Source organism: Alexandromys fortis, unplaced genomic scaffold (genome assembly GCF_014885135.2).
Source record: "Alexandromys fortis isolate MF-2015 unplaced genomic scaffold, M_Fortis_MF-2015_v1.1 scaffold_16, whole genome shotgun sequence".
NCBI lineage: Eukaryota > Metazoa > Chordata > Mammalia > Rodentia > Cricetidae > Alexandromys > Alexandromys fortis.
The window spans coordinates 1,747,027-1,762,793 of record NW_026067893.1 but is presented as its reverse complement, the minus strand read 5'-3'; the positions used below and the strand labels follow the sequence as shown (position 1 = coordinate 1,762,793).

The 15,767-nt window shown below is 51.9% G+C and overlaps 1 protein-coding gene across 1 annotated transcript; it reads left to right on the top strand.

Annotated features, from left to right (window-relative positions):
• The first annotated feature begins 2,539 nt into the window (after positions 1-2,539).
• On the top strand, positions 2,540-14,946 carry Kcnk18 (potassium two pore domain channel subfamily K member 18). Its single transcript, XM_050145939.1, has 3 exons — positions 2,540-2,795; positions 5,235-5,363; positions 14,144-14,946. Exons 1-3 carry the CDS (start codon positions 2,540-2,542, stop codon positions 14,944-14,946), a joined length of 1,188 nt encoding a protein of 395 aa, XP_050001896.1.
• The last annotated feature ends 821 nt before the right edge of the window (positions 14,947-15,767 follow it).

The window sequence follows — 15,767 nt, the reverse complement described above, 5'->3', positions numbered from 1 at the left end:
ATTTACTTGTCTCAATTTGAGACAGGGTCCCCTGCAGTCTAGGCTGGCTGCAAACTCACTAGGTAACTAGGGATTGTCTTGAACACCCACTTCACAGGTGCTGGGATTATGAGCGTGGGCCAGGACACCAGGTTTCCGCAAGGCTGGGAAAGAGACTTGACTCGTGTTAGGCAAGCTTTCTGCCACTTGGGTTGCACCTCCTTGCACGTCTGTCTTTTCTGGAAGAACTGTCCTTGTACCTTGCTAATCCTGTGACTGGCCACATGGCCTCTCCCCAGGGCAGAGTCAAAAGGCCATAAGCAGAGGTTGAAGCAAGAAGTGGTTCTCTGCCCACGTGGGTAGGTGGGGTCCAACAAGCGAGCCTTGGAGATCCGGCTTTCACTTCCACCCTCATCCCACCAAGTCTTTTATATAAAGACCTTTCTTCCTTCAGTTCCCACACGCTCCCCTGCAGTGGCGAAAGCTGTAGGATACAAATATAAAGTTGGCGGCACAACTTGATTGTAACACAGCAATTTGATCTTCCAGAATCCACGCCACGTTTAACGTGGGCGTGTAATTGGCTTCTCATTATTTTTAAAAGAATCGGTGGGTTATTTGTTCCTGAGCAGCTTGGCCACCGAATGTCTATATGAGGAGGGGAGAGTAAGGAGGAGGGGGAGGAGAGGAGAGATTAGAGAAGAACATGGTGGCCAGAGATCTCAGTAGAGCTATGCTATTTCTCCTGCCTTAGCTCATTCGTCTTACTAATCCAAAGCCACACACACACTGGGTGCTTTATAAGGACAGAAATTAATTTCTCATGATTCTGGAGCAAGACGAAGGAGTCTGTCTGGCGAGGGCCTAGCCTGCGGGCAGCACCCGTGAGAGGCAGAAGGAAGAGGGCTGGGTCAGGTCTTCCCAGCCGTACATGACGGTGGCTGATCACTTGACTGAGAATTAGTAAGCTCTGGAGAATGCTTCCTTTTCACAATTCTTGTTATTATTTTGTGTATGTGGGTGTTTTGCCTGCACGTGAGTCTGTACACCGTGTACATGCACTTCCGGCGGAGTCCAGAAGACAGACGGCTTTGCGCCACCAGGTGGATGCAAGGGACTGACCCCAGGTGATCTTAACTGCTGAGCCGTCATCTCCCCCCAGCCCCAGGAGTCTATTTCTTTAAAATGTTTTAGATTTACTCAGTGTGTGTGTGTGTGTGTGTGTGTGTGTGTACAAGCGCGCGCGTGCACGCACACAAGGATATACCACAACACACGTGGAAGTCAGAGGGCAGCTTGTAGAAGTCAGCTCTCTCGTTTCACTGTGTGGATTTGGGACTGAACTCAGGTTAGCAAGCTTGGTGGCAGGCTGAGCCATGAAAAAGTCTCTTTCCAGTCACCCCAGATAGAGAGGGTAGGAACTTGCCAAGTCCCGCTTGGTAAACACGAGTCTCTTGGAGATACTCACAGGTGCGTGGCCAGCTCAAGAGCAGTTACCTCATCGGAGAAGAGACCCGGTCCCAGCAGCTGACCTAGTCTCAGAAATGGGAGGGGCCGTGTAGAGGTCTCACATGGGTAATCACGGGCGTTCTTCCAGCCAGCAATGGCCCCGCAGAGTTCCCTAACAGAGAATTGGAGAGGACAATTAGAGTCAACCAGTAACACCCCCAAACCCTGGTGTGGAAGGATTCAGCTTTGACTGTGGTAGCTCTGCTGACTTCTGTCCACACTGCGTCTGCGCAGAGCGAGGCACTGCATTGGTCTCCGCAACCCGGGAACTTGGTGTTGTTTTACCGGCATTTTTGTTAACAAAACCGCTCTAGGGGCGGAAAAGCCTCAGTAAGTAGGAAGTTTAGGTTAGGTAGATGACTTAGTTGGTAAAGTGCTAGCCTTGCAAACATGAGGATTTGAATTCAAGACCAGATTTATCATAAAAAAAAAAAAAAAAAAGGCCAGACAGCAGTGCCTGCTTAGAATCCCAGCGCTGAGGAGGCCGAGACAGGTGAATCTCCGGGGTTTCCAGACCAGCCAGCCTGGTCTATTTGGCAAGTTCCAGGCTAGTAAGAGAACCACACGGGTTCCAGCATTTTGGAAACAAAGGGGCTACAGCTACTTCCATTCTTATTCCTGTTGTCCAATATCCCAGACACGCCAGGGCAAGAGGTGTCCGAACAGCACCAGAAAAGACAGGCATTTGGCTAAGACCTGAATATCAGACTTGGTACCTGGAAGCCAGGGCCGCAGTTTCAGAATGGGAAAAGGCAGAACAAAACAATCACCACGAGGTCCTCCAAAGCCCCCGCCAGCAGCTCTGGCGCTGGTCAGGTGGATCAATAGCAATTTGGGGCGCTAGCAGGGGCGCCATCCCAGTTATCTGGTGAGCCGAACATGATGGGTTCCGGCTGCTTCCAGGGTCCTCTGGGAAACTCATGCACTATCCACTTAGGGCTGGAGCCTGGCCATTCTCCGGCCACTCCCACCCTCCTCCTCTAGGCCCAGGCTGGTTGCCTCCGGCTTCTCCACAAAGGCCTCCTGTCCTTCCCTGAGCCGGTCCAAGAGGATGGAAGCTGAGGAGCCACCTGAGGCCAGGGGATGCTGCCGTGAGGTGCTGGGGAAAGCCAGGAGATGCTGTCCCGAGGCCCTGGGCAAGCTTCTGCCTGGCTTCTGTTTCCTCTGCTGCCTGGTGACCTATGCCTTGGTGGGTGCAGCTCTCTTCTCTGCAGTCGAGGGCCGCTCTGACCCAGAGGCAGAGGAGAACCCTGAGTTGAAGAAGTTCCTGGACAAGCTGTGCAGCATCCTGAAGTGTAACAGGACAGGTAGGTGCCTGAGAGGTTCTGGTCTCGCAGCTACCCTGGCAAGCGGCTGTAAGCAGCTTGCCTCTAACCTCCTCCCAGTTGGTTCCTATTTCAAAGTCTGTTTGTAGTGGGCTTGGGGGTGGGGTCACTTTTCTCTGGGCAGCTGGGAAATGAACAGGGGTGCAATGGGGGAAAGTAAGCCCTAAGCAGGTGCTCTTAGGGTCCAGCTTCCCCATCCCTGTGCCTCAGGCTCCCACCAGCCCCACCCAGCCCCCAGGGCATAGGGGAGGGTGGGTCACTGGAGATTTTGCAGGATGGTCAGGATGACTGGTGCAGGCTTCAACTTTGAGAGTTCAGGGAACCATCCTATCCGGGCATGGATCCCTGAAATGAACAAGCTGATTCCTATTTCAAAGTCTGTTTGTAGTGGGCTTGTAGGGGGTGGGGTCCAAGGCTGGGGTGACAGAGGCCAGGTTGTTGTTTTAGCTTAGTTTACGAGATCTACAGCAGCAGCAGGGTCCTCCCTTGTTAGTCTCCTGAAGAGAAGGGGACCCCTATCTGAGATCTGCCAATAGTGAGGACCCCTGGGAAGGCAGAGACGAGAGGCAGGAGTCCTCTGCAAGGCAGAAGATGCTCAACAGGTATCATTTCTGTTACATCCCTTGGTTTGGCCAGAGTGAGTCTGGATGCCAGGGCCTCAGTTTCTAGTTTATAAAAATGGGGACAAGATAAGGGGGCCTGGGCAGGACTAAGCAAGAAAATGCATCGTGGCATTAGACCAAGACTTTGTAGCACACTCCACTCTGTGTCCAGGACCCCTTTACAAATCCCTCCAGCCCAGCCTTGAGATCCCAGTTGTGTTGGTGTGGGAGGAAGCTTGGAAATGTAGACTTTAGATAGATTTCCTAGATGAATCTGAGGTGTGGGCTGGGTCAGGGACCCTGAACTTGCTATAAATGGGGGTCTTATGACAGCCTCAAGTATGCCAGTAGCACCTCAGCATCTGCCTGGCCACTGAGTAGAAATGTCTCTAAGACAAAGATGCAAACACCCTTCACCAAGCAGGACTCTGACTTCCTGGGCCAGCTTCCAGTCAGCCCCAGCTATCAAGACTTGTTCGCAAACCAAGTCCCCACCTGGGGGCAGCAGCATGCAGAGGCCATATGGGCCACGTGCAGACTCCTCCCCCCCCCCCCCGTTGTTGGAGCCTAACTTTTCATCTATCTTTTATTCTCTTTTATTTTTCTCATGTTCTGTTGATTATATCTTTAATCTCCTATCTTCTCTTGCCCTGGAAAGTTACGTAACTTTCAAAGTTCACGTACAAGGAAAACAAGATAGGAATTCCATTCAGGCGACCCACGAGTCTGAGCTTCTAACCACCAGGCTGAACTGCTTTGCAAATGGGGAAAACTGAGACTCGGAAAGTAGCCTTTTGTCTAGACATATACAAGTAGTCAGGGAGAGGCTAGCACCCAGAGTCTGGATTCCCGGACTGGGGCCATTTAATTCAAGTGGGTGGTGACTTCCCCTGTGGCCAGACTCTGTGCCATCCTCTTAGCACAGGGACCAAGGCTTCCCATCCCAAGAGACAGCCTTGGCCTGAAGCCAGGAGCTCAGGGTGCTCACCAAGCCTATAGGCTCGGTGTCTTGCAGGTTTCTCACCACAGCCTGGTTTGCCGAAAGCCCTTCTAGTTTGGAGTTCCAGGATGGAGATGGCAGAGGCTTTTATTCCTCTTTAAAACTGATAAAGAAGGCTGGGTACGGTGCTGTGTGACTATAATGTGATGGGAGAACTGGTCCCATCTGAGGATAGCCTGTCCTAGGTAGCAAGTTCTCGGCCAAACAAGGGTACGTAGCAAGACCTTATCTCAAAAAATAACAACAGCAACAAAACCCCAAAGACCCAAACAACAACAAAACAAACAAAATGGAACATGGAAGACATGATTCAAATGTTTAGAAATCGTCAAAGGCTGCAGCTCAGTCAGCAGGATTTGGCTAGCATGCATAAAGCCCTGGACTCAATCCTCAATACCACATAAATCAGCCGTGATGAACCGTGTCTGTAATCCCGAGTCTTGGGAGCTGGAGTTAGGATGACCAGAAATTCAAGGTTATCTTTGTTGATTATAGCATTGGAGGTCAGCCTGGGCCCTCTCTCAAAGGAAAAAAAAAAAAAAAAAAAAAAAAAAAAAAAAACATCAGTTTGAGTCCATGGAAGAAGGAAGGAATCCTCTAAGGCTGCTGAGCTCAGGTCGCACCCAGGCCCCCATTGGGACTATCCAGTCTCTTCGACTCCATAGGCTGGATCTATGCTGGGGAAGCATTTTTAAGGAGGGCTTTGATGGCTAGGCATTGCTGGGACAATGGGGATGGGGTGCTGCTGACCCTTGTACTCTCACTGGGCAGGACTGTCTGGCAGGCAGGCCCCTTTTTATCACTCTGGTCTCTTCCCAGTGGTGGATGGCAACAGGAAGGACCTGTGTGAGCATCTGCAGCGGATGAAGCCCCAGTGGTTCAAGGCGCCGGAAGACTGGTCCTTCCTGAGCGCTCTCTTTTTCTGCTGCACGGTGTTCAGCACAGTGGGTAAGTGCTCGCCCTGGGGCTAACAACAACTGCTTGCCTGGGAAAGACGCAGGGTACCTGCTGGCAGGTGTGCCGAGATATTCCTTTTTATCTAGTACAGGGAGGAGTGGTGGCGTGCCTACCGTGGGAGCTGGGAGCTGTTCCTAGTGCAGGGGTGCAGCAGGAAGGGGAGCCCTTTCTGGTCCATAGGTCCCAGGGGTGGAAGACAAATCAGAAGACAGCGTCTTTCCTTCTTTAGGTGGTTGCAGCTCTGTGCCCTGGGCATGGGTCCAGATGAGGAAGGTACAGGTCATGCTGTGGTCCTTCTTGGACCCTTGACTGAGTGCTCCTGAGTAAAGGCATTGCCCCACCATGCACGCCTGTGCTAGCTGGAAACAGGGCAGACACGGCTCCAGCCTGTAGGTTTCCAGGCAGCTTAGACATGCTCACAGGTGAACAAAGGGGTCTGTGCATGACAGCGATTCTCTCGGTGGTTCCTGAAAGTAGAGAACGGAGGGTGACTGGATCAGCCTTGAACTGGGGCATCCAACAGTGAGGATGTTCCAAAGGCCTGCCCAGCCTGTGGGGTTCCTGGGTAGGAAGGCAGAGAGGTGGGGGTAGGTGGGAATAACAAGGGCGTTCCAGAGCCCACAGAGCCAATCGAAGGCCAGAGAACAGCACAAATGCCTGGGACTGTAAGGAGGTGGCTTCAGGGATGAAGAAGAGAAAGACTGAGGCCAGATCATGCCCTTAGGACAGGGACCTTGCCAACCGACTCCTGGCAGGGAAGAAATTGGTGACTCAGTCTCCCCGAGACAAGGAGGGAAAGTGGCTACCAGAGGCTTCTTCAGGGGTCCAGGTGGGCAATCACCCAAGTCAGAACAGTGGCTGTGAGAGGGGAGGGGGGCAGGAAAGGCAGCCTGAAGGACGATCAGGATGGGGGGTGAAGAACTCCCCGCTGGCACTGGGGATTTTGGCTTTGATGGACAGGATGGGCAAGCTGAGGAGAGGGGAGGATGGGTCTAGAGAGGGAGACCTGGATGCCTGGCTGATGGAAGTGACTCCCAGTGGTGCCTCCAGAAGGAGATGCCCAGGACTGCTGAAAAGGTGGACTTGGAGCTGGCTGCCATGAGGGCTGGGACTGGAGGGGAATGGGCTTTAGGCTCTTGGCGTCTAGGTGGCAGGAGACTCCAGGAGTGACCGGAGCTACAGAAGAGGAATGGCTGTGGTGTAGAAATGGAGGGAAGCCAAGAGCCCCAGCATAACTACGATCCCTGAGTCGTCCTATGGGAGCCTGGAGTACACAGTGACCCTGAGGAGGGCAGAACTCCAGAGCGGACAGAGCTGGCTGTGTCTTGTCCTTGCGCTTGGCTTGTTCATAGTCCCAATCTCCAGGTTGAGGAAAGTGCAGCAGTCATCCAGAGGGGGCTCCCTCTAGAACCCGGGAAGGGTGAGGACTGTCTCTGCCTCTCATCTAAAGATGGGTTCTGAGAACCCTCAAAGCCATGCTTGCTCTTCTCAGAGGCCACACAAAGGCCAGCATCCTGAATGATGGAGCACACAGGAACCGGGAATGGGGACCTGGTCTTTCCGTTGCTGTGCCTCTTTCTTCCCACTGCCCCATAAATGCATAGCTGCAATTAAGATGCCCTAATTTCTGTGGGGTGTGTACTCCACCACTGAACCCTTTCTCCAGCCCTAACGTCATATATAGTGTTCCTCTGTGCCCAGACCAGACAGGTATAGTTGTCATCCCATATCCAGATGGAGAACCCGAGACTCAAGTCAGTACGCTTGAGCCCTCTCTACTGCCTCTCTCTGTAAACCACTCGTGTTCCTAACACATGGGGACAGGTTGGGTGCTCCTCCCCAGGGAAGCCTCTTATCTGAGGGACAGAGAGGAAAGAGAGGGGCCAATAAGCACCCATGCTAAAAACCATGCAAGAGGAACATCTGAGACAGGGGCAAGTGAGACACATGGGATGGGCCCTGACTTGTTCTGAGAAGGGTAAGGGCTTCTTTGTGAATGTGACCTGTGAGCTGAAGTCTGACAGATCAGAGAGAGGAAGCTTCCAGGCAAGAAAAATGATCCCTGTAAAACGCCAGCCTTAGTATCCCCTGTAGGACCTTAAGACTCTGGGAGAAGAGTCTTGGGAGCCCTTCTAGGCTCCAGGGGCCATGGGGAGACTTGGACTCTTATGTCCTAGGCCAGTTGAGAGGACTTTAGGAATGAGGGCAGATTCAAGTTAGCCTGGCCCCCATTTGGCAGTGCATCTAGCCTGTTGGGAGGGCCAAGTCAGGAGCTCTTAGGTCAGAGTTCTCACCAAGATAATAGCCTCTTGCTTAGACCTCTGACGCCAGCCAGAGGTCTCATGAGTGAGGTACTGTGACTGTCCTCATTCACAGGTGAGGGATGCAGCCTATGTATCAGTCACATCTTTTGTGGCTATGACAAAATACCAAACAAAAGCAGCCTAAGGAAGGAAGAGTTGGGTTTGGCTCACAGGTAGAGGGTGCAGTCTATCCAGGTGGGGGCGCTGTGGCAGCAGGACCATGCGGCGGCCGGTGGCTTTGTGTCCAGTCAGGAAGAAGAGAGCAATGGATGCTGGCACTCAGCTTGCTTCCTCCTCTCTTTTGAGTAAGGGACCCCACCTCATAGAATGGCACCGCCCACATTTAGGGTGGGACGTCCCTCTTCAGTTAACCCAGTCCCAGGAATCACTTAGAGGTTTGTTCCCATGGCAACCTTGTCACCTTGACAATTGAGATTAACCATCACAAGTCCCAAGCTGTGTCCAGGGACCAGTGTGAAAGAAGTGTAGTTTAGGGGAGAAGAGACCTTGAGTAAGATGCTGGGGAGAAGTTGGGAGTTGAGGGAACAAGCTTAGGTTGTCTTTACACTGCCCCCCCAAGAACTCAATCAGATGGAATTCACAGGACCTCGCAGTGGGCTAATTATCTGTCCTGGGACCCCCGACCTGTTCACTGCAGGAAGCTATGTCCTCCATCTACTAGACACAGGAGCATGGCTGTCACTGCCCCCACCCACAACGGTCACCAAGACTGTCTGTAAACGTTTACAGCTGCGGTCTGCTGGGCGTCATCGGCCTGGTACAGCAGATCCAGGTGTGTTGGACCTGTGGGGTCCACACAGCTGAAGAGCTTGTGAGGAATGCAAATTCATCCTCAGTTCCATCAAGTATGGTCTGCAATTTGCCTTCACCTGGTGACTCCCAACCTTCCTAACTCTGACCCTTTAATACAGCTCCTCAGATTGCGGTGACCCCGACCATGAAATTATTTTTATTATGCATATAGCATTCTCTCTGCATGTATGCCTGTACACCAGAAGAGGGCACCAGATTTCATTATAGATGGTTGTGAGCCACCATGTGGTTGCTGGGAATTGAACTTAGGACCCCTGGAAGAGCAGTCAGTGCTCTTAACCTCTGAGCCATTTCTCCAGCCATAAAATTATTTTTGTTGCTACTTTGTAACTGTAATTTTGCTATTGTTGTGAATCATAAAAATCTGTGTTTTCTGATGATTTTGGCAACCCCTGTGAAAGGGTCATTCAACCCCCAAAAGGGGTTGAGACCTGCAAGTTGAGAACCACTGGCTTTATCCAGTCTAGAACTCCCCTTGACAAACCTTGAACTTCCAATAGTCTCGCCTCCACCTCCCAAGTTCTGTGACTAAGGGCAGTGCCACTGTGGCCATGTGGTGTGAGGACTGAGCCCAGAGCCATTGTACGTGCTAGACAAGTACCCTAACCAACTAAGCCACATCCCTGCCCCCTTGATAAGCAGTGACACTGGAGACATTTCCCACGCAAACTCTCAGCCCAGCTGCTCTGCATAATCTCCTCCCTATCTTACAGGAACCCCAGTGGGTCCTGCCCCAGACCTATCAGAATCCAGGCCCAGGTTTCCGTAGGAGCCGTCCAGGCCTCCCATCACTGATGCAGTTGAAATGCATTGGCTTGGTTCAAATCTCAGGAAAACCCAAACCGCTACCCTTTGTAGGAGTCAAGTAGGGAAGCCTGTGGCCAGAAGTGCCCTGAAGGAGGATGATGGGGTGACCGCTGCTGGGTGTGACAGTCCCTCTGCACCCCTGCTTCAGCCCTGCCTGTCCAGCTCGCCCAGAAGACACCTGGCCCCGAGGCTAAGAAAGTGATACCTATGTCTGAGGCCGGTCAGTTCTCACCTGGCTCAGCTCCTGGCACCAGGAAGGGAAGTGCAGGGGCTATTAAATCCTTGGCAGGCTAAGTGCTGTGGAGTGATTGTATCGGAATAAGGGATGCATTATAGGAAGTGATAGTTTTCCATTCTGCATTTCAGCGTTCGGTAATTGGGAGAGTTAGTTCATTCTCTCTGTGGGGCCGTGTGCCCTCTGAGACCTGCTTCCCAGGGCTCTTTTCTGGAATGTAGCGGATCTTCTGGACCGTAACACATCTCACTCGGAGGGTCTCAGGAAGCCCACCTTGGGTTGGACATATCGATGGGCAAGCTCTTGGAGTAAAAGGTGCTTGCTCTGGAGGGACATAGCTGTGTCACCTCAACAGGTCACAGCCTTTTCCGTCTACTGTGCATTAAATGTGGGCGGTAATGGAGACAGCCCTAAGTTCTGCTGGGCAGGGGATTTTGATTCTTAAAAGCACTTTACTGATTGCACAAGCAATATTTGATCTGATCCTTTAAATAAATTTAACTCTAGGCCCTGACCCTGGAGGCCTGGGTTGAGGAGGAAGTTGCTTCTGAGGAGCCAGCTGTGAGCTTCCAGAAACTCCTGAGAACAGGGGGCTTGTACCTTATCTGGAAAATGAGGTGTTTCATGTGTGGGGGACTTGCTCATGGCCTGTGACATCCCTAAGGGCTACGACTCTGGGCCCCACGTAAAACTTGGGATAGGACTCTTGACTGGTGTGCCAAGCTCAGAGGCAGCTTTGAACTTCCTATCCTCCTGCCTCCGCCTCCCAAGCAGCTGAGATTTCAGGTGTGATTCTAGGCCCTTCGCTTTTGTACCCAATGAAATCGAGGCAGCAAATGATCAAGTCCCTTAGACCAGGCCACGGAGCTCATGAATCAGAGTGAGGTGTCCAGTTTCCTCCATGGCATTTCCTCTCCTCTGGGTTCCTGAATTCTGCCAAACACCTCCTAGTGGGCTTTCCCCCAGAATTCCACCTTTTCAGTGAGAGTTTGGACAAGCCAGCCCTGTCTTCCTGTCTCAGCACCTTTCTTACACCCCCCCTAGGTACTCCTTTTTTTAAGCCCTTAGACCCCTCACCTTCCCAGCCTCACCTCACTGCCCTCCCCTGACCCATGCCCACTGGCCACACTGGCTATCTCAGTTACGATTCTATTGCTGTAGAACACACTGTGACCAAGGCAACTTTTTTTTTTCTAGACAGGGTTTTTTATTTTTCGAGATAGGGTTTTTCTGTAGCTTTGGTGCTTGTCCTGGAACTAGCTCTTGTAGATCAGGCTGGCCTCGAACTCCCAGAGATCCGACTGCCTCTGCCTCCCGAGTGCTGGGATTAAAGGCGTGCGTCACCACCGCTTGGCCAAGGCAACTTTTCAAAAAAAGACAGCATTTAATTGGGGTTGGCTTAAAGTTCAGGGGTGTAGTCCATTATCATCATGGAAGGGAGCATGGTGGTAGGCAGACATGGTGCTGGAGAAGTAGCTGAGAGTTCTACATCCTAATCCTCAGGTAGCAGGGAGAGAGAGCCTGGGCTTGACAGGGGCGTTTGAAACATCAAAGTCCACCCCTAGTGACACACTTCCTCCAACAAGGCCACATCTCCTAATCCTTCTAATCCTATCAAAGAGTTCCAGTCCCTGGAGCCTAGGCATTCAAATATATAAGCCCATGGGGGCTATTTTTTATTTCTTTTTTAAATTTTTTTATTTTATATACAATATTCTGTCTGCATATATGCCTGAAAGCCAGAAGAGGGCACCACATCTCATTGTAGATGACTGGGAACAAGCATGTGGGTGCTGGGAATTGAACTCAGGACCTCTGGAAGAGTAGGCAGCACTCTTAACCTTTGAGCCATCTCTCCAGCCTTGTGGAGGGCGGGCAGTATTCTTATTCAACCATCACACTGGCCTTCCTTGACTCTTCATATATAGTGACAGCTTTACTCTGGAGACACTTTGGTTAAAATTTAAAATCCTCTCTAGGGAGACATAGAGTCCTGAGCCAGGAGCTTGGTGCGTGCATGGCAGGCTGGATTCCAGCTCCTGTCTTCCTGTCTCAGCACCTTTCTTACACCCCCCCTAGGTACTCCTTTTTTTAAGCCCTTAGACCCCTCACCTTCCCAGCCTCACCTCACTGCCCTCCCCTGATCCATGCCCACTGGCCAGCACAGCTTGACTCATGTGCGGTGCACAAACTACTTCCTTGGATGTATGAATCGGCTACAGGGGCATTGCCCATAATGACATTGCTGTTTCGCCTGGTCAGGCTCCGGCCCCTGAGTTAGCTCAGCCTCGGTTAAAAGATTCCCTTAACTTGACTCGGGGCATGTTTACGGGACACTTTCTTGATGATTAATTGTAAACTATATTGATGTGGGAGGCCCACTATGGACAGTACCATCCTTGGGGAGCTGAGCCTGGCCTGTGTAAGAAATGTAGTTGAACAAGAGCAGGGGATCCACTATGATCTCTGCTCCAGTTTCTACCTCTAGGTCCCTGCCTTGAGTTCCTGCTCTGGCTTCCCTCAACCATGAACTGTCCTGTAAGCCACACAAACCCTTTCCTCCCCGAGTAGGTTTTGGTCAGTGTTGTATCACAGCAACAAGAGTAAATGAGAACAACCCCTGTGTCAGCCTGCGTTCAAGTCACCTAACCAAGAAATCTTTCCTGAGCCTAAATCCTGAATGGAAGGAAGGCTTTGTTTTAACCACATTTATAATAATTGTCATTTCTATTGTTTTTATAATAATTTGTTCTCTCCCTTCCTGTGATGGCACCTCATCTCAAATATCAATAGTCCTGTTGGTGGGTATTTGATTGACATCTGCTTCCCCTGTCCCAGAAACTCAGAAAGCTTGAACCCTGAAAAGGTATTGCATGTATGTCCTTCATGGGTTCCCTAAGCACGCAGTAACTACTCCCTGAAGGAACACATCCATGGAGCTAACTAACCCTGCTACCACGTGGTCAGCCCCTAGCTGGCGGGGTGTACAGTGCTTGACAGATGAAAGGGGTCTGATGAGAACTTGGGGAGGGGGGATCCCTAGGATCCTGGTGAGATGGCCATTCCACAGTCTGTCTGCCTTGGGAGGCCAAGTTTCCAGCAGGGGGGCCTTAAGCAGAGAGGAGACCGGCGCTCTCAGCTTGCTAAGAATCGCTTTCAATTTAATTTACATAATTGATGCATTTTTCTATATTAGTCAAAGATTAAATACAAACATACACAGCAAAGCTTTTCCCTCTGCTTGTCAACAGCTCTGAAAGCTGCAGTGGTCCATGCTGAGGGGCCGCTGGCTCAGCTCCTGGAGAAAAGCAGCCCCTGACGGGCACTGGTCAGCCCATTCTCACTAGCTGAGAGTCCTATCCCAAGACGACAAGCAGTGCTGAGGTCTGAGGAACCTTGTGAGTTAGATTCCCAGCTTCCACTACTTATTACACATACGGGCTGGGCCAAGCTCCTTCATCGCCCCTTGCCTCAGTTTCCCCATTTGTAAATTACGAGAACACCTCTCCAGGAAGGCGTTCAGCAAGGGGATGTTAGCTCTCAGGACATCATGTTTACTAGCCTATGGGGTCCCGGGTCCCAGCCTGTCAGGATCTGCCCAGCTGGTCACTTAGGAGCTTGACTAACCACCCCCCTCTAACCTGAAGTGCAAAGATGTGAGTAGCGGCCAAGTAGGGGCCTGCTAAGTTCAGAGCTGGGCTGCACACTGAGGTCGCTGTGAGTGCTGCTGCGCGGAGAGCCTCCTTGCCGCCACTCACAAACACACGTATCTCTCTCTCCTGAAACTTCGCAGCTTGGCGGACACGGTGGTAACTTTATCTCCTTTCTATGATTCCCTGATACAATGCACACTACCGTCCACACCAGAGGCATAAAATAAATGTCTTATATAAAAACAAATGCACCAAGAGGTCCAGGACCCTTGGAAAGGACAAAGGTGGCTTCGTGGAAGCCAGCACCTTTGGCAAGATGAAGTGGAAGTGACTGCCTCCCACCAGTGCCCCACCAGACGAGTGAGCCTCGCCTCGAGGGTGCACGTGCCCCTCCAGGCGGGTGAACTCTGCCTCGAGGTGCGTGCACGTGGTCCTCCAGGCGAGTGAGCCCTGCCTCGAGGGTGCACGTGGTCCTCCAGGCGGGTGAGCTCTGCCTCGAGGGTGCACGTGGTCCTCCAGGCAAGTGAGCCCTGCCTCGAGGGTGCACATGGGGCACAACAAAAATAACCACAGCTAACGAACGAAATGAAGGGCGATTTGCCATCCCCAGTACGTCCCCTGCCACAGACATTTTCAGCTGGATAGGAGCTGCCTCTCTTCTTTCCCAGTCCCTTGATCAAGATACATGCCAGACACACACGCAGACGCTTCGAGATGAATATTTACATATTTATTCACGTATATGTTTGCTTTTGGCACTTGGGGTTGAAGCCTTGTGCCCACTAAGCAAAGCTTTCCCCGAGTTCTGCACCCAGTCCAGGATGAATATTCTTACTGTGTAAAGTTTCACGTCCGGGAGGAGAAACAGCAGGTCTTTTTTGAGCCCCTGGGGGACGCTGGGAGACTGACACCAACAGCAGGCTCTGTCTTGTTTCTCAGGTTATGGAGACATGTACCCCATCACCAGGCTCGGCAAGTTCCTGTGCATGCTCTATGCTCTCTTTGGAATCCCTTTGATGTTCCTGGTCCTCACAGACATCGGGGACATCCTAGCCACTGTCTTATCCAGGGCTTACAGTCGGTTCCAGGCTCTCCTTTGCCTTCCCCATGCTCCCTCCCAGTGGTGCTCCAGCCTGTTCCGCAGGAGGCAGCCAGATGGCAAACCCGCGGAGGAAACCATCCCTCAGATTGTCGTCAGTGCTGGTAAGGGCGAGTTCCTAGACCCCCAGCCATACGGGGAGCCTGCATCTCCAAGCTGCAACGTGGAGCTGTTTGAGAGATTGGTCGTCCGAGACAACCAGGACAAGCTACAACTACCCACGCAGCCCGTAGAGAGGAGCAGCTCATGCCCCGAGCTGGCGCTGGGGCGACTGTCCTGTTCTATCCTTAGCAACCTGGATGAAGTGGGCCAGCAGGTGGAGAGGCTGGACATCCCTCTCCCCGTTATCGCCCTGGTCATCTTCGCCTACATCTCCTGTGCAGCTGCCATCCTCCCCTTCTGGGAGACAGAGCTGGGATTCGAGGACGCTTTCTACTTCTGCTTTGTCACACTGACCACCATTGGGTTCGGGGACATCAAGCTCAATCACCCCCACTTCTTCCTCTTCTTCTCCATTTATATCATCGTCGGCATGGAGATCGTGTTCATCGCCTTCAAATTGATGCAGAACAGGCTCCTACGTGCCTACAAAACGCTCATGCTGTTTTTTGCGAAAGGGAAGTTTCAATTTTTGCAAAAGTGAGGATTCCGGTAACTCTGAAGCGACAGACACAGGCCCTGCAGGTTCCCTCGCCTTGTTTGTGGTACACTACAGTTAAAACACCATAACCTGCCATCCGACGTCCTGGGGTTTAGGAAACAAAGCCTGTGTGAGGACTGAGTTCAATGTTGAGATCCTTCAGAAGCCGCTACATAGGACACTGGTACTCAGGAGTGGAGGCCCTCTCCATTTTCCCTGTCTGCACCTTAGAAAGGCGCCATTTTAAACAACCTGATGATGTCACCTCTTTCTTGTGACAGAAAGAAAAAATAAATGGACCTCTGTTCTTGGCATTTGTACTTCGCAGGAAGTTAAAATCTTCCCAGTTGGCGCCAGCCTCCCCTGAACAGCCAACGTGTATCCGAGTACCCTGCTTCCCTGGATGAGTGCACGGAGGCAGTAGACCCTGCCCAGCCTGGGTTGCTGACATCACTAAGTGGAGCTGTCCCCTGAGAGAAGTCTTCGTGGCCAGATTCTAGCAGAACACTTGTCTCACCCCTTAACTCGTGGATGACGCCACCTGAGAGAACTGCCTGGTGACAGTGTTGCCCCCTGCCGGAGTGGATGGATTGTCGCCCACTGGGCAGAGACACTCCAGAGCTGCCCTGGAGGGGCTGACATGGAGTAGGTGCCCCACCCACACGTCCTGGCGAGTTACTTCCTTTACAGTCTGTCTTTGGCCAGTACGGTGTGTGCATGTCTAGAAATGTCAGAGGGAGCGTCCTTCATCCATGGACAGTGGGGTGGACAGCTGGCACCAGAGCCCTGGACTCTGCTGTATGCCTCCCCCTCTTCCCAGTAGG